At 37.6% G+C, this 18401-nt stretch overlaps 1 protein-coding gene across 1 annotated transcript in view; it reads right to left on the bottom strand.

Annotated features, from left to right (window-relative positions):
- Positions 1–16484, bottom strand: part of DACH1 (dachshund family transcription factor 1) — a 414817-nt gene extending 398333 nt beyond the window's left edge. The window contains exon 1 of the mRNA XM_032611650.1: positions 15228–16484. Within this exon, the coding sequence (XP_032467541.1) occupies positions 15228–16048 (821 nt within the window). The 5' untranslated portion in view covers positions 16049–16484. The remainder of the gene's footprint in view (positions 1–15227) is intronic.
- Positions 16485–18401: the final 1917 nt, after the last annotated feature.

Genomic DNA, 18401 nt, shown 5'->3' on the forward strand with positions numbered 1-18401 from the left:
GCTCAGAACCTTAACTCTAGTTGCCTCATCCATGCATTTCCATTTGACTTGGTAGAAATTCTGCACATCACAGTGATTTCAGGGGGTGTGACCTGCTAATAGCTGTCCCCTAATACCTTATCTTTCTCTAAAAGAAATAAACGCTTTGCACTTCCCCACCTGTCCCCACCCACACTATGAAGGCAATAAATGAATATGCAATACTCTACGACTAAAGATGTGACAACCACACATTAGAATGATTAGGCAGTTGTTGAGGGGTGGTACATTATTTTACTATGTGCTATATAAATTGTGAACAGCTTTGATTAAAAATCTAGATTTACTTAAACCCAGTTATGCAATTTCTGTACAGAAGTCTACTATGAGCTATACCTTCGATTTACTCGGACAAATGACTCCTTTAGAATAGGCTGAATGAAGGCACAATTTTTATGCTGAACACCGTTTCAATAAGACAAGCCTTAAAATAAAGCAAAGAACAAGGTAACCCAAGAGAGAAGAGATATGGGAACATATGTATATGTATAACTGATTCATTTTGTTATGAAGCAGAAACTAACACACCATTGTAAAGCAATTATACTCCAATAAAGATGCAAAAAAAAAAAAAAAGAACAAGGTAAGCTGCAAAATATATGAATGTTTGTATAACTCTCACAGGAGGCACAGCCCCACCTGCCCTTACTACTAAATCAGCAATGTCAACATGCCAACAAGTTTAGCTATTGAACTGGTTAAAAAGAAACATGGTATGCCGTGTATGCGTGAATTTGTGCGTTTGTGTATTTGTAACCATATTCAAAATGAGAAACCTTTACTGAAAGGATCTCAGGTGAAAATTTTGCAATGTAAGAACCATATCAGTAAGAGAAAATATAATTGGGGACTTATATTCTGGAGTTCTTATTCTCATTGAATATTTGGGGCTAACTTATCTAAACTTTTTCTTTAATCTTCCCTATTAATAGAGATTAGTTGAAAACACGTGTCTCTTCCTGATTTAGATTTTTGTTGCAAAATTTTGGCTGAATTAAGTATTTTGATAATTACCTGTTTTTTCAGAGAGTTGCAACTCCATGCTCATAATACACTTTTAAATTTACTTTGTAATTTACATTACATTTGGTCCATTGTAATAGTATTAGTAAAATTCCATTGATTTAGATATGTCCAATTTTCCAAATAAAACTTTGCCTAAGTTACCAATGGTTTAAAAGAATATTTTGGTTTCCTTTAGATAATTGTATTTTCTTAGCACCAGTTTTATAAATAGAATAAGACACTCCAGGGAAAATATTGAGCTGTATATAGTGGTGTTCTGGTTGTTGAAATCATTCACTCTTTGGACTTGTGAACCACAAAGCACCCACAGCTCAGCAAATCCCAGAATAGCACATGCCATGTCATGTCTTATTGTTTTAACATAGTCCTCACATTCTACCCTCCCAATATAGCTGGACAGCTCAATATTGATGAGTAGCAACAATTGACATCATAGCCTACGGAATACAGTTCTGCCGTTAAACATATGCTGTTACGATTTAAAGAATACAAATTTATCTTACCTTGGGACTACTTGAGATAAATATTTTAGTTTGAGACCCCAATGTTGTTACAATATTGTCACGTGTAACTTTGTCCTAAAGTGGATATATGGTCCAGTAAAATTCTCAGTGGGCTTCAGCACTGGTTTAAACAGTGAATGTACAATCTCTGCCTAGTTAAACTACACACTTACATGGTGAGAGCGCCAATGAATATGTTTCATCAGATGTTCCTGGAAGCTGTCTGGCCAATAGGAGGGATTTGAAACTGTTCCCTAATCACTGTTGAAATCACTGATAGTACTGTCTGTCCACACTATGACAGACAAAAGCTGAAATGTATTAAACATAGCAATCCATCATCCTGCAGATGGAAAGCAGGAGCCAGGCGGGTTCAGAGGCAGTGACTACCCGCTGCTTAACAAAGGCTGGAGTCCTGACAGTTCAGTCCCTTCCTACCCCCTCACTACCACCCCTCCATCTAAGATGAATGAGTGTAATCAGTGAGGGAGAAAGCCTGCTGAGGACCTCAAATTCAAACATTGTTACATTTAAAGTGCTGCTTTTTTCAGTGCTGCTTTTTTCGCCGCTAATCAGAACTGTTACTGGAAAACTTTTCTCCAAATATAAGGAGATAGGTATTTAAGTAAATGAATAAATGAATAAACTGTAGATTCAAGAAAGCACATCCTTAGAAAATACTACAACAGTATGCCATGAAGTTTGGATAGCTAGCTTTGAAATAAAGGTTTGATATCAATACAAAGGAAGTTTTTTAAAACTTCACTCAGTTAAGGTTAAGTTTACACTGTTTGAAGCAACTTAATAGTGATGTTCTTTTTGAATGACAAGGGAATTATTATCTTTATATAGGCACCAAATAGAAATGAAATGCTTTTTGCTAAAGTTCAATTCATTTTGCATACTTGCTTCTAATATGGACATACGAGTCACAAAATAGCCAAAGGGAGGGAAAAAACCCTCAACTGCTAACAGCACATTAACAAAGTATAGAAACGAAAGACACTTTTCTTTGGATTTCAGCCTTGTCATTTCCAATTTTCTGCTCCTTGGACATGCTTGTATTCAAATTCTGGAACATCTATTCAGCATATCAATCCTAATTAGACAATCTGGGTCTGGAAAGGATGAGAGCTAGGTCATTTGCATAATTTAATCATAAATACTCAGTGATACATATTTCCAAATGCATTTGTACAATTATCTTTTCATCCTTGGGGCAATGGTATTAATATGATTAGGCAATATTTCTGGAAAAAACAGACAAGTATGCACTCTTTTTAACTGCAGCTTAGGGCGATATGAAAAATTAATTAATTTCTGAAGAAAATCAATTTCTCTACGTGACCACATTATACATCGCTAAACCGAGACTCAGAAACCTCTCTCAATCACTACATTTTATCAGGCTCTTCTAAATTCTGATTAGTATGTAAACAATTCAATAGAAAAACTAGTAATATATCAAAAAGCATCTTAAATTTTGAAGCGATCTTTCTGTCTACTTTTTTTCATTTCAGGAATACTACCTTGCTTTACTTTAATGCATTGTTATTTAACCTGTCAATGAGAAGCCTGTGCTTTTGGTGTGAACTCATCTTGAGTGATCTTTTATTAATGTACATTAACCAATTTCAAGGACAATAGGATAAGGTTACTTTTGAAATGCTTTCTCAAGAAATAGATTTATATTTATCTAAAATAACCTTCACACGAGACTGCTTATTATGAAAAAAAATTAGATAAACTAAGTTGTCCCAAAGAGTACCATTGTTATACGAAAAACATTGCAATATACTTAGTAGAGATATAAAGAACCCAGGTGGCTAATCTGATTATTTAAAAAGAGATTCAACTTTGTATGCTGATTAGTACAAAAGAAAAAGTCACATTTGTGAGTTTAAATGTGCTATTCTTTTCTTTTCAATCAAATGAAAAAGTAGAAATGCATGCAAATATTCAATATTCATTTTAATTTGCATAAAGGTGCTTGAACAAATTTTTGATTCTAACAAGCTCATTTTTCATGCGTTTTGTCTTTCATCCTAATCTAGCATCTGTCATTCCTTTTTGAAGTTATTATCGGCCCAATTCCCTCTTGGATATGGTTGCTGGGTGACCGGTATCTTAGCACCCCACTTTGACAGGAACAGATGTGAATCTGATCAAGAGATTTCCCCAAGAGTACCTGAAATCACAAACAAACTTTTGTGAAAAACAAACAGCGTCCCTGTCATGGGCCCTTATTTAACCCACTCCCCAAAAGCAAGAGCAAAAAAGTTTACTTCAGATCAAATATATACCATTTTAATGTCATTTTCCTAAATTAGAAGAAAATAAATAAAAATAAACCATATTTTCACTCTGTTGAATTAGAGGAATCCAATCTAAATATCAAAAGCTCAAAAACCCAGCTTGTTCTGTTTTGGGATAGATAGTTATGGGTAAATATGGATTTATATTTCATGCAAAATTTCACTAGAGTGTCTACCAAAAATAAAGAGGATTTATTATGAGGACAATTTAGATGATAAAGATATTTAAGAGGACGAAATTTAGCTTGGCGTCTAAAGGCTTCCTATATGAGGTACGGTGTAGAATTCTGTGCAAAATTAAGGATCACTCTACTTACAGAGAATTATCTAAAATATAAAAGCTCCACCTCTCCTTTCACACACTTTATAGCAAGATTTTTTTAAGGTGTTTTGGGTTTTTTTGTTTTGTTTTGTTTTGCAGTCACTTGGTATACTATCAATCGTTATTAGAAATTGAGCTGCAAAGTGCCACTGGAAGACAAAGGTCATAGAAACTTCATATTATCGCCATTACAAAAGTCAGAATAAGCTGCCTTTCCTAACTAGATTCCTTTTAAGAAACAGCATGAAGTTGTGGAGTCACGTGATCTGCCTCCCTCCATTCCTTCCTTCACAGTCAGAGAATGTTGCAGACCAATTGCCATGTCAAATAACCATGAAACTAGTTGGGTCAAACTTTTAAATTAAATGAAATATTTAATCAATGTTACTATTTTATAAATATGGCAACAGAGTGATCTTAGGAAACATCCAAATGATTGACTTAATTTTCAGTTTCATTCAAATGATGTGTTGAGGCAGGCAGAAAACTGTTAGCTTACAGTGAAAGTTAAGGAGCTTTCTTTTTTTGTCACAGAACAGCCAATAAGAAATAAGCAACATATGTTTAAAACCCTAAATATTTTCTCCTTGATAATCATGACTTATGATAGTAAGAAAAGTGGTATTCCTTCCATTGGAAATCTCAATGTTTTTCTTCCACACTCCAAGCATTGATTTGTTATAACCATTCTTATTAGGAATTTTTATGTTTAGTTCTTGTAAGGAAATAGCCAATTATCCAAATGATTTTACCAATGTTAAGTGAAAAAGGAAGTGAAAGATCTTTGAAATTCTTTCCAATTTTTATTGGAAAAGGAACTTGCTAACCTCAATTCCAAAATCCAATCATGGAATTATTTTTTGTCATTGCATATACTTGAGTGGGGGATATATATGTATATGTGTTGCTTTACCTTATATAAAATGTTTCTGTATATATAAGATCAAGAGCAAGTTGTTCTTTATGAAGAAGTAGGTTCTAAATCTAATGGTAGTCATTTAATATCACCCATTATAGGCAGAGGTATTATAAACCTACCATTTTATATCAGCTATCCATTTATATATATATAGATATATGATATAGCATTTTGATATTCCAGAAATTAAGCAAACTATACATACCTAAATACCTCTTTATTTTGTACCTACGATTAATTTTAGTTTTCCAACTTAGCCCCAGTCCACATAACTAAAATAAAATGGCTTTTACATATAAAATTTGTCAGCGATCTTCATTTGTTACTGTTAGTGGCAAAAGGAGCCTTCTGAAAACTTTCAAGGTGATCCAACTAAAAATACAATAAGAACTTTAACCTCTCAAAATGTGAATCTAAGAAAAATTAATATACTCATATAAAAATCTGTAATTCTGAAATGTTTATCACAGGGAATAACTCCCTGAAAAAAAGTTTCTTCCCCTACTTGGGCTGACTCTTCTGTGGAGAGAAATTAATTTAAAGAAGTACAAAATAAATGTTCCCATGTCCAATTAAACAAATTTGTGTTTAACCTTTTAACATCTAGGATATATATTTGAAAGGTAGATATTTTGTTTTAAAAAGTAGCATCTTAGTCACATGTGAAAACTTTAATAGCTGCCAAATTCTGATGGCACTTTGGCTTAACTGTGAAATGCCATTCATGAATAGTATTTTGTAAATTTCCTAAGAATATATAGTTAGTAAATTTGGGAGCTAAACAGGTGTTAACAGAAAGAAAAATCAAATTTGACCCAGAAAGCTCCAATATTAAGGTTTGAATTGGGATCAGTTCATTCCTTTCCCATGGGGTAACTTGTATAAATGTAATTCTATGGTTTCATAAAAGCAGGTCAAGTTTCCATCCCTGGGGGTCTTCTGGCAATTTGAAGCATGGAAGCACTGTTCCTGGCTACAAGTTCAAATCTGCATGTACTGTCAATGGTGTGAAGAAAAAAAAAATCAGTGAAGAGCAGACATATATTCATCTTTGATTATAATATATACTTGTCAGAGGGTTCTTAGAAGATAAGAATAAAGGTGTCAGAGGTCACATGTCATAAAATATTTTGAAACCATTCTCACTAACTTTTAAGTATATATACATACCAGATGATGCAGAAAGGAATATGAAATATTGTTTTTACTTAGACAACTAAATGCAAAGATGAACTTCTTACCAAATGTCATTTTAAGTTACTATGTCCAAGTGATTTTTTTTTAATCCCTCAAGCTTTAGATGAAGCAGAGTCCTTTAAGCAATCACTGTTTTATAAGCTTCTTCCTGCTTTGCAAAAAAATGCATGCATGCTTGCACTTTTACCAATGACGTAATGACTTGACATATGCCATGGAATGATTGAGAAAGTAATTGATTTCAATTTAACTGGACCTCTACCAGGTGTTTTCAAAGACAATTACAGTCCACTGCAAGAAGTGGTAATACACATCTCCTTATGTAGACCTGCAGATTAACCCATTGACCTCATTCCTAACTCATCTCATTGATGGTAAAGCATTTAGAAGAGCAATCTTTTTTTCTTAGATTATGATATTGTTTTCCTATCATTTATCCACTGATTTTAAAGGATATGCTTGCTCCAAAGTGCAAGCAGCAATGAAATAAACCAATAAAAGAAATGGTGCTATGACATCAAGCACTTTAAAGGTTCTTCAGTAATGTACAGATTCTAGTACCTAATAGTTTAATGTCGATTTCATACAATAAAATACTTATCAGTTATAAATATTTTTCGTAGAGAATTAAAAGTATATCTTAGTTATCATAAAAATAAATGTCTAGGAAAATCAAGATAAGTGTTTAATCACTATCTTAATAACCATATAATGTTATATTTATAATTATATTTTAAAACATTTAAATATAAACTACATCTTTCACCCTAAAAGTAATTTTAAATATAGTTTTCTATGGTCATTCACTAAAGTAGAATTGGCTTTTCATGTGTTATTTTATATTAAATGAATTACAGAAAGCAAAATTAAGCTATTTTTATAAGTAACTTGTTGGTCCTCTGGCCCTATGTTCTACATGCCTCTCGTGTGTGTGTGTGTGTGTGTGTGTGTGTGTGTGTGTGTACAAACACAAATACATATACGTAAAAGCTTTTCTAACAAAGGGATTATAATTACTTAAGCATAAATACATAGATCACAAATGGGCTAAGCTTAACATAAACAAAAATATCCACCGCAAAGATCTCTTGAATACTGATAGAAATGTTATACTTGTTGCATACACAAGAACATCCACCCTAGTATAAAATGTGTGAACAGTGATATTACAAAGAAAAGCGCTCCAAATTATTCATTTAAAATCCAGAGGCACTATTAAGCTACAAACTGCCTTAACTTAAGACATATATATCATTTCCAAAAATTAAGCTAAAAAAACAGATATTTTAAATATAAAATAAGAATTAATACTGTTGAATATATCAATCTATTTTAGCAGAGCTGTGATGGGTTCAAAGATTAGTTACAGCTTCAGTGATTTGTTCATACATAAACAAAATGTTTTTAAAATATAAGGCTATGAATAAAACAGCTGACCTACTGCTGCTATTAATACAATTTCTGAATACAATCAGTTTAAGATTTTAACAAAATACTTCACCTGCTTGATATGTGAATGTAATGAAATATTTCTTGATTAATATACTCTAGAGATTTATTTTCATTACCTTTACTTAAGAAATGACCATATCCCTTAAACTGAACTAGCAAGTATTTACTGCAAATGATTGTATGTGCTTCTATAAAATAATTCCCTTTTGACTAGTACTCTTTCTTTCCTGATATATTTTCCTTGTCCTTGAAGAAAAGCATTGTTTTTTCCTGTTGTGACTACAGGGGTAATCTAATTATTTAGAAACATTTGATACCATATATAAATTCAAAGATAAGTTACATTGTGACTTTTAATACTTCATTTACCCCTCCCTTTATTTATTCTAAGGAAAGGAAAACATTCCTCGATTCTTCAATGTTACTAACCAAAAGTAACCAATCTACTTTGTTGCCCATTTCAATATTTGCTTTGAGAAAATCATGCTTGAAAAGCATATCCAATTTTTTGTCAAATATATATACTACCTTTAAAATCCACTGCAAGATTATTATTAATCTACCTATAGTTAAATTACTTTTAGTCTTCAAATCATAGTAAACAATTCCTATTTCTTGCAAGAAACATGCACTATATTCTAGGTAGTGTATTCATCTTAGATAATAACATGTTTTAGATGCTTCAGTTAAACTGTTTTTTTTTTAATCATTACTCTCTAAAACTTTTTTTAAAACAGCTGGCTATTCAGTGTGTTGCCATGCTGCAGACTTTTAGACACTACAATATGTTTATAAGCACAAAAATATAAGACAAATTAAATACACAGTGAGTTTTCCAGTTTAGTAAGTTGTCTTTGACAGCTTTCACTCAAGTCACGTACATTTAAACGTGCAAAAGAATCCCAGCTTGCTATCCTGGATCAACTCCAAGCTAATATGAATCAGAAAGCAACAGGGCCACACCTTTAACAAAGTTCAGTCATTGGACATTTCTATATCCAATTTAGAAAAACCCACATGCAAATTTTTCTTAAATGAGTGAATTAGAATCCTCCTATCTTATAAGATAAATCCAAATCAGAACACAGAAGAAATTTAAAATGCACCTGGCTCAAGGTCTCTGATTTTGGATCATGTAGTGATTTGCATCATTCTCTATATATGATTATATGGATATTAATACTTATAAAATAAATATGTACATTTAAATTGGACAGGTATCTGTAATAGACCCCCTCTTAAAAGATTCTCAAAAACCTTCCCAAAGTAAATAGGTGCATCAATATAAAATGATCCACCACTTAATCTAATAATAACTAATTACTAGACTGAATATAATAACTACTAGACCAAATATAAATATACTATCCTTGGTGTTCCTGCTTTCCAAAGAAATAATTTGGTAAGCTAACCTCACTATTCTAACTGAGACACTTCTATACTGTGATGTATTCTAAAAAGCAAACATCAGCAATTAAAAGTTATTTAAAGGACAGATACTGTAGCAAAAAAAAAATACTTTTGATTGGAAATACTTCTGACAAGTTGGGGAGAAGGAAAGTAAAGGAATTTGAGGACAATGTGGGCTCACAGAGCCACTGGTATGCCTGAGATATACGTATCTGTGCAGATCAGAGCCTTTGATAGTCCACTTATCTAAGCCCCATTTGGTGGGCTTTTAAGTCAGGTTTTCTTCATTAAAAAATAAATTATTGAACATAACAAATATAATGGAAAAGAGCCTCCTTAATGCAGTCTCTAAGTCTGAAAATATAAATGTATTTTTAATGTATTCTTAACTGAATTTTTAGCTGCAGCATTCACACACACACACACACACACACACACATACACACACACGACTGACCAATCACAATGCAGTAACTCAGTAAAGAGAATGGCACATGTTGGCACATGCTAAGGTCATTCTATTCTCATAACAATTCAAACATAAAATGATAAAACTTTATCTTAAATACATGTTAAAATATCCAAATAGTTAATATCAATTTTTTTTCACATATTTTGGTCATTTTAAAGGTATATAAATTGATGTGATTTTTTTTCCCCCTTGGTGAACAATCTGAAAATGAAATCTTGGAAAGATTAAATTCAGGCAAAGTTGAACTTTTCTAAAGAATCAAGTAATGAAAACTTTAAAACCAAAATGTTTAGTGAAATCTAGAAGACTCACCTGTACCTATTTAAGACGGCATATTTCAAACTAATTTCTTCAGACAAAGATTCAAAGGGAGACAGCTTACAACCTGTGAGAGTTTCATTTCTTATTATATTTTGCAATACATGTGTTCTATGTTGCTAATACAATGCAATTTAAATGATTATTTTACTTGATTAACAAAGGCAACTGTATGAAACAATTTAGTAAAATAACTTGGAAAGGTAAAATAATACTAATTGACAGTCAAAGCACAAATTGTTCCTAAAATAACAACTTCTTGGTTGCACATTAAGCACATTAAGCTACAAATGCTACTTACATTCCAAAAACAAAACAGCAAATGAGAAACAATAAAGCATATTATGTTTTTGTATGCTAGTGAATCACACATGGTAAATCACCAAAGAGAAGAGTGATTTATGCTCGAATCCAGCCTAGACTTTAATCAATATTGGGTGTCACAACTCAGAAGGTTGGGGAAGGTAGTGAGGCAAAGAGAGTGGCTAATATTGTTCTCAATAATTTATATGCAACTTCTGTGAAATGTGGTAGATTAAACAAAAAAAACAGCAGATTTAGACTAAATGAAGTTTAAAAATTCTGCCTTAAATGCAAATACAAAAATTTTATACAAGAAAACTCTGACAAGAAAAAAACAAGCCTGTCTTGTAGTTTATTATACATAATATTTGAAGCATCACAAAATAAAATATTAAATGTGCAAACCAAATTAAGTGTCTCAGGGCATTAACCGTGGAGTTCAGAAAGTAAACCATCTTCATCCTCATAACTATGTGCACTTTGTGACAATAATGATTATGATATCACTGGAGACTAACTCCAAGGGAAAGAAAACAGGTTTGAAAGATATTATCCAAATAACTTGAGAATTTGTATCTTGCAACATAATGTGATTAAACAAGGTAAATCCGAGGTGAGCATATTCTTAGATTTTATTTATGTATTAGTTATTAAACTGCAATTTACTAACATTTAAAAAGTGTGCAGAGATAAGTGATGGAACCAAAAAACTTTCACATTTTAGGCCCTACTCTTCTAATTATGCCATATTTTTCTTGAAATGTTATACGACGAGACATCAGGCTTTACAGGAGCCATTAATAGACTGTAATACAAAAACTTCAAAAGCATAGTCTCTCTTCATTTGAAGTAAGTTTTGAATTTCTCTGTGCTAAGTATCATAATTATCTGTGAGAAGGGAGTCTGTATTGTGTTGAAACTTTCTACATCGAGGCATAAATGCATAAGTCCGTGCCATTGAATAGCATGCAATGGAGGAAATGTTAAATAAATATGCTATTTTTATTTTAAAAATCTTCTGACAAAAAAAGAGCCAAGAATTGGAAAATATTTTATACTTCTTATACTAAAACCGCATTCATATATTACCACTGGACAAAAAAAGACATGTAGTCTCTCAATTTGCTGTCAATAGATGGTACTGACTTTTAAGACAAAAGAATACTGTTTGTAAATATATGTATATTTATATAAAATGTCTGATAAAACTAACTGGAATCTTTCCAAGTTAAAAACTTCATAAATCTAGGGCTACATAGGACCCAAATCACAAGCTGGTTTGGAAGATCCTGAGACAAAATCAACTTCTGGCAATGCTCAAAAAAAAAAAAAAAAAAATTATTTTTGATGACAAAATAGAGCAGTCACTTTTTATTACCTGAATTCACAGAAAATTGAATGCTAACCCAAATCTACAAACAAGCAACTGACTCAGAGACTTGACCATGTACATAATTACTTTTCTTTTTTTGTTGTTGTTTAATGGTTACCAGTTAATTAAGTGACCTCTGTTGCAACAGCCAAGTTCATGCAACTAATGTTTAGTTGAAAAATAATAATTAGAGGAAGGTGATCAAGGTCAGACTTTGTCGTCTGACAACTTTTAAATATATTTCCTTATATTTTCTTTCATGCTTTGAGACCCCTATTTTATTTAGCTTTACTATCAAGGAGGTGACAGTCTCTGTTTCATCTCCTTGTGGTAATGACAGATGGCTTCAACATTTATTCTAGTTTTCATAGATAGCACACAGATGCAATAGCCCCAAGCAAATTAAATCCACTCCGAGGTTTGTTACTAACTTACTGAGCCACTTTGAGCAAGTTTATGAACGCTTCTTTTCCTTAACATCAAAAATTTTGGTTCCTCAGATTCTCTGGTATCTCAATACTCTTAAGAGACATAATTAAATACATGTTCTGTAAAAAGCTGAGAGTGCTAAGATTTAATGTTTCTTGCACACTATGTACATATTATTTTATATAGTTTGCCTTTCTGCACAGTTCCTCTTATCTTTTGCATAAATTATTCCTTTAGATAGTCTCTTAAGTAGCCAGAGGAGAAAGAAACCATAATGAAAGAAATCAATATATATAGATGAATGAAAAAGGATCTTAGTAGTGAGGGCATAAACTGGACTTGAATGAAAAGGGTAATTTTAGTTTTGTAAATTCAAGATAAAAATATTTTAGGTATTGTTTCCAATGCTGAGAAATAAGACAGTAACACTTGTAATTATCACTAAAAAATAATGCATCACAATGCAAACAGTATATTTTGGTGAGAGGGAGTTCAATGATAAGTTTTCTATTTTCTTAGTGGCAGAATTAGGAAAACCTAGGCAGATATCTACAACTACACATCTTCTTCAGTATTTGCATGTGTTTAGGTTTGAGAAAGTCTTGTAGTTGATAAAAGATCAAAATGCAATAGTAAATCAACAAACTTACCACATTTAACTTTAACCTGAAATAGTTTTGGAATAACACATTTCATTGTAAAGTATTAAAACGAGGTGATTGAAATATAATTAGAGTACTGATGAGATATTTTTGAAGGAATAAACAGTTTTACTGGATTTAACTTATCTTGGCTCTGAAAGTTTTAACTCCAGAGGCTTTGTTAACCTCAGGGAAAAAATACTTTAAAATTATTTCCTAATAACTTTAAGAATAATCTCCAACCATATGGTGAGGACTTCAATTCCAAAACCTGAAAATTCCAAATTTTCAGAAATTTCTGGAAAAAAAAAAAAACAAAACGCCAAGAGGATAATTGTAAGAGGTGTAACACTACCTGCTTTAAATTGATTATAACATTGCAGTCTCTGAAGGGAGTTTTCTCCACCAATTTTTTTGCGTGTTATGTGAAATGGCCATTAATTATCTAGGACAGTGTGTGCTGTAAGAAACACACAAAGAAGAGTCAAGAGAAGAATGGTTTGATTACTAAGAAAAACAGCACTTCACCAATCTACTGGATAGGTAGGCAATTTCACCACAATCATATCTGAACTGGCTTCAAATTTCGACTAGCATTCTTTGTAACAACTCCGCAACAATTTTCTGCCCTGATTCAACTTGTTTTAACAGTAGATTTTTTGCAAATATGTTATCTTCTGAACACCCAAGGACTCCAATTATCTCCGTAAATGACGTTTAGTGATCAAGATTCCCCCTCAATCTTTACTGCCACCTGTCCAGACTCTTGGGCACGCGTGCGCGTACACACACGCGGGCGCTCAGCATTCACCCAAAAATAGTAGAAATAAAGGTTCAAAACCCAGATATACACCCATGGCCCGATGCAAAGAATGGCAAATAAACACGGAAAAGAGTTTCTGGCTAGGTCAGGGTAAGACATTTACTGGGTTGGAGGTTCGAGTCTTTTTCGTCTTCCAGTCTTCCGGGGGCACTAGCCAGAAGTCTTCTCCCAAGGAAGAAATAGCTAGGGGCTTTTCTACCCCGGTTTCCTTCTGGTCTAGTCCTGCGCCTCTTTCCTTGCCGCCTCTGTTTCCCTAGCTCTCCTAGGGGCACACACCCAAAAGAAGTAAAACTCCGCTTCTTCTCCCGATCTTTAAACTTATTTGGAGGGTACCGAAGTCGCTGCACACATTTTGCGCGCAGTTCCCACGCGCTCACTTCTAGACTCCAACTTTCCCTACTCGCTTTTACCCGGTATCTCTGAACTTTCCCCTCTGCAGCCAACGATAAGAACAAGACGGAACCGTGAGAGCGGGTGGAATGATCACTTCTACCCCGAAACTGCCGTTACCCTACTCCCGCCCCCTCTCAGTAGATCCTCCCCCAGTGAGCGTTCATTAGCATAAAACTGGTCGGGCCTGGCTCCAGGTCCCGTGGCCTCTATAGAGTTCCCGCGCTTTGCCGGGCTGGGGAAGCCATGGCACCGGTATTCAGGTACACAGAGCATCCCAGTGCAAAGCCTACACCTGCTCATTGCGTGAGCTACTAACCCTTAACAAAAAAAAAAAAAAAAAAAAAAAAAAAAGAAAGAAAGAAAGAAAAGAAAAGAAAAGGGATAAAAAAGGAAAAGAAAAAAAGAACAGTTTGGAGAGAGAGCGAGAGAGCAAGCTGTGGTCTTCCTTCCCCATCTCTCCGGTTCAGCTTCCAAGAGTCTCAGGCACCCGGTCACCTCCCCCTACGGAAGGGACCCTGACGGTCCCCTCGCGTCTGAGTACCCCTTCATCTTCTTTGCACACGCACACGCTCACACGCGGACACACGCACAGATGCGCGCACACACAGATCCCTCCCCTCCGCGGGCTTGCCCTAGGGGCTTCGGAGCTGAACTCGCTTTGGGTCCCCCGGGATTGCGCCGGCCTCTCGGCCTCTGGGGCCGTCCCCCTCCCGACCTCCAAGTGACCCACTCCCAAGGCTACCTCGCGGGGCCCTCACCCGGAGCGCGTCTTCCCGCTCCTCGAACCCTGCCGAGCAGGGTCACGACCTCCCTCCGCCCCCGGGATGCTGCCTGGCGCCTCCGAGCAGCCAGGCCAGTGTCCCGCGCCTTGCGGTGGAACCCGGGTCCGAGGGAGCGCGCACACGGGCGGCCGCGCTGAGAGGGGTCCCCTGACGCCGGCGCGGCCCAGGAAGGGCGCTGTGGCCCCTGGAAAAGCACCGTCCTCCTCCTTCCCGCCCCCTCTGCCCGGAGGCTTGGGGTTCTCGCGTGCAACAGCGGCTGCGACCCCGCTCCCGGGCCCGCAAGGGGTGGACCCGGCCGGAAGAGCGCGGTCTGGGCAGGGTGAGGTGCCAACTTCTCCGAGGGTCGGGAGCGGCCGGCGAGCCCCGAAGAAAGAGAGGAGAGGGCCGCGCTCGGCGGAGCGCGCGGCTCGCGGGCGCGCGGAGCGAGCGGCGCCCTGAAGGGAGCGAGGGAAGGGCGAGGAGACCGGTGGGAAGGGACCCCGGGCGGCGGAGGCTGCCCCCCGCTCTTTACCTTGCGTTGGTGCAGTCATTGTAGAGGGTCTCGAAGTCCTTCCTGGAGATGAGTTTGCAGCGGTTCACTCCGGGCTGGATGGCGCCCAGTCCCCTCAGGATGCGAACCTGTTCCACATTGCACACCACGGGCGTGATCTCTAGCCGCTTCAGCTTGGTGTAGACGGTGTGTAAGCCCCCCACCAAGTGCTTCAGGAACAGGTCGAAAGCCTGGGGCAGGCAGATCAGCTCGCAGCCCTCCACCGTGAAGGAAGCCACTTTGGCCCCCCTCAGATCCACCATTTTGCACTCATTATTCTGGGGGGTGTTTTCCACTGGGGACGGGGTCGAGTACACGGGTTTCCCGGGGAGGGGCCCGCAGCTGCTGCTACTGCTGCTGCTGCTGCTGCTGCTGCTGCTACTGCTGCTGCTGCTGCTGCTACTGCTGCTGCTGCTGCTGCCCGCGCTCGCGTTGATGGGGGTGCTGGAGGCGCCGCCGCCGCCGCCGCCGCCGCCACCGCCGCCGCCGCTGGCGGTCGCCAGGCTGGGGTTGGGGTTGCAGTTGCTGCCGCCGCCTCCGTTGCCCGCGCTGCCGCCGCCGCCTCCGCTGCCGCCGCCGGTGGAGGTGACTGTGGCCGCCGCCGCCGCCGCCGCCGCCGAAGCGATGGGCTCCGGCCGGAACAGAGTTGGCCCTGAGGACGCCGGGGGCCCGATGGACGGAGCCGGAGACGAGGTCGCTGAGGAGGTGGAGGTGGTGGTGCCGGAGGAGGAAGCAGACGTGGAGATCGGGGGCTGAGTGGGGACCAGCTGGGTCGGAGGGATCAAAGCCGCCGGCACTGCCATGGTCACATATAAGGGGAAACAGAAGGACAAGCGAGGGAAAAAGTTGCCACACACCCCGGGGAGGGCAAGGGGAAAAAGGGGGGCGGGGGGGAGAAGGAGCTAGGGGGCCACAACAACAACTCTGAGAGAGAACGACAAGGAGAAAGGGAGAGAAGGGGGGAAAAAGGAGGTGAGGGTAAGAAAGAGCGAGCGCAGGAGGGGCGAGCGCGAGAGGCGCTCTAGAGAGAAACGCACAAAAGTGTCCCGCAAGTCGAAATGCGAGTCCTCTCCGGGGGCTGGGATCGGGGGCTGGTTTGGAGGTGGGGGCGGGGAGGGTCGGCTGTTGTTGTGTGGGTCCCGCTCTAGCACAAAGTTAAGGATGAAGGTGAAAAGGAGGAGGTTTGAAGGACTTGGGTTCTCCCTGGCAAGTACATTGATCAAAGATTGAGCGGGGAATGACAGAGAGAAAATGAGCTGAAAAGTGCAGGCTGCCGGCTGGACGAGTTGTTGTTGTCACACGGTGCAGAGGGGAGGAGCTCCGGAAACTTGAAATACCCTTTGAAGCCGCAAAAACCTCACTCACTAGTATTAACCCAAATTATCCAACCAGGAACTCGGAGCAGAGACTCCGAGAGCGCGAGACCCAGGGAAAGCGAGGGAGCGAGAAAAGGAGGAGGGGAGGGGGAGGATAAGTAAGAAACTATGGAAGGGACGGAGAGGAAAAGCCCGGACACAGAAGTGGCGATCGGAAAGAGGGATCATCTACTTCTTTCTCTTCTACTACCGTTAGACTGCATGTCTTAATATTCCATTTCTTCCGCGAAGACTCGTAATTTTTTCCAAAACCTTCTGAGCAATCGTCTGCCAACTTAAAGAGGAGCCAGAGCGCTCCGAGCTCTCCTTCAAGGATTTAGGATGTATCTCCGCTCGTTTTTTGCAATGAGATATAAATGAAAACACATCCTCTCCCTTCATGATAATTAAGAAATTATTCTGAGGAAAATCCATGTGGAAGCAAAGCGCATGTTTTCTGCATCTGATTATTTTATCTGTCGGTTCAATTATTTATTTGTTTAAAGATAGTGAAAAATTCCAGGAGAGTTTTCAAGTTGTGGGAAAAAAGTCAGTCTGAAATCGCTTAAGAATCATGGAATGCTCTGCATTCAATCCCTCATTTCCTAATAGATTGTGGAAAGAAAGAAACGCTTGCCATTATGTGGATGGTTGAGAATAACTTCACTTTCGCCCCAAAGGCAGGTCAGAAATGCCAATCATACCTAGAGAATTCGAAGAGATAAGGCACCCTTGAAGATTTAGAAAGTGGGGGGGAAACAACACACTAATTTTTCTTACCTAGCACTCTATAATTAATTCACCTGTCTTGCACAGACGCCAACCATCCTCATATCGTTTAAAACCCAAGGTTAGTTGCTAATGTGTTAGGTGAGTAACTATATGTGTGTGTGTGTATATACACACACACACATATCTACACACACATATATTGTATTTGAAAAGTATCACTGTATTTTGGGAAAGTCCTCAGTTTGTAGAAATATGTTTTGTAAATAATGAAAAGAACAAAAACAAAGCTCGCTAGTTGACTTGTAAAGGCAGAAAGGGAGGCTATGCTTAAAAACACTAGGCTGAGTTTAGAATCTCTTCCTCTTTGCCTTCATCTCTGCTTTTCTTCCCTTTTCTAACTTGTTGCATGAAAGTACTATTTATTCAAGGATTTTTGACCAACCTGTGATTTGAGCATAGGTCAAGTCTGTTCTCTGTTTATATCTCTAGGAATCTTAAATAATTGTGCTTTAAACCTGTCTGCACATGTTCATTAACTTTACAAGATAGAAACAGTGCTTTAACATTTGACAGATTTTAAAAATAAACTATTAGCATCGGGTTCACAGTGTAGTGTTGAAATTATTATCACGTTTCTTTTTATCATTTTAATTCTTTAACCTTTTTGAAGTTTAGTGTCAAAAGGTGCAGGAAATATTTATAGAGAAATATGGCACTGTTGACTAATTAGTCTAAGTTTATACTAAACTTTTTGGGGCATAGCAGTTATATCAGGAGTCTTTCCTGGGTCATAAGAATTCAGAAAATTGATTGTTGCCAAAAAGTAGATTCACTTCTATAAGATAACTAAAGTGTATACAGTTGTTTTGCCTAGTTAGCCAATGTAGTTTGATATATCCAGAAATAATTTATATTAATTTTCACTCCTCTTATCTGACTTCAGTTAAAAATAGGGATTGGATATATATCACATACATCAGAACACTTCTTTAAGTGTTTATGTCTACTAATTTTATTTTGGAATTGCATGCACAACTTTAATAAACTCTGCTCTAGTTTTTAAAATGCT

The sequence above is a fragment of the Phocoena sinus genome, chromosome 18 (genome assembly GCF_008692025.1).
Source record: "Phocoena sinus isolate mPhoSin1 chromosome 18, mPhoSin1.pri, whole genome shotgun sequence".
Taxonomy (NCBI): Eukaryota; Metazoa; Chordata; class Mammalia; order Artiodactyla; family Phocoenidae; genus Phocoena; species Phocoena sinus.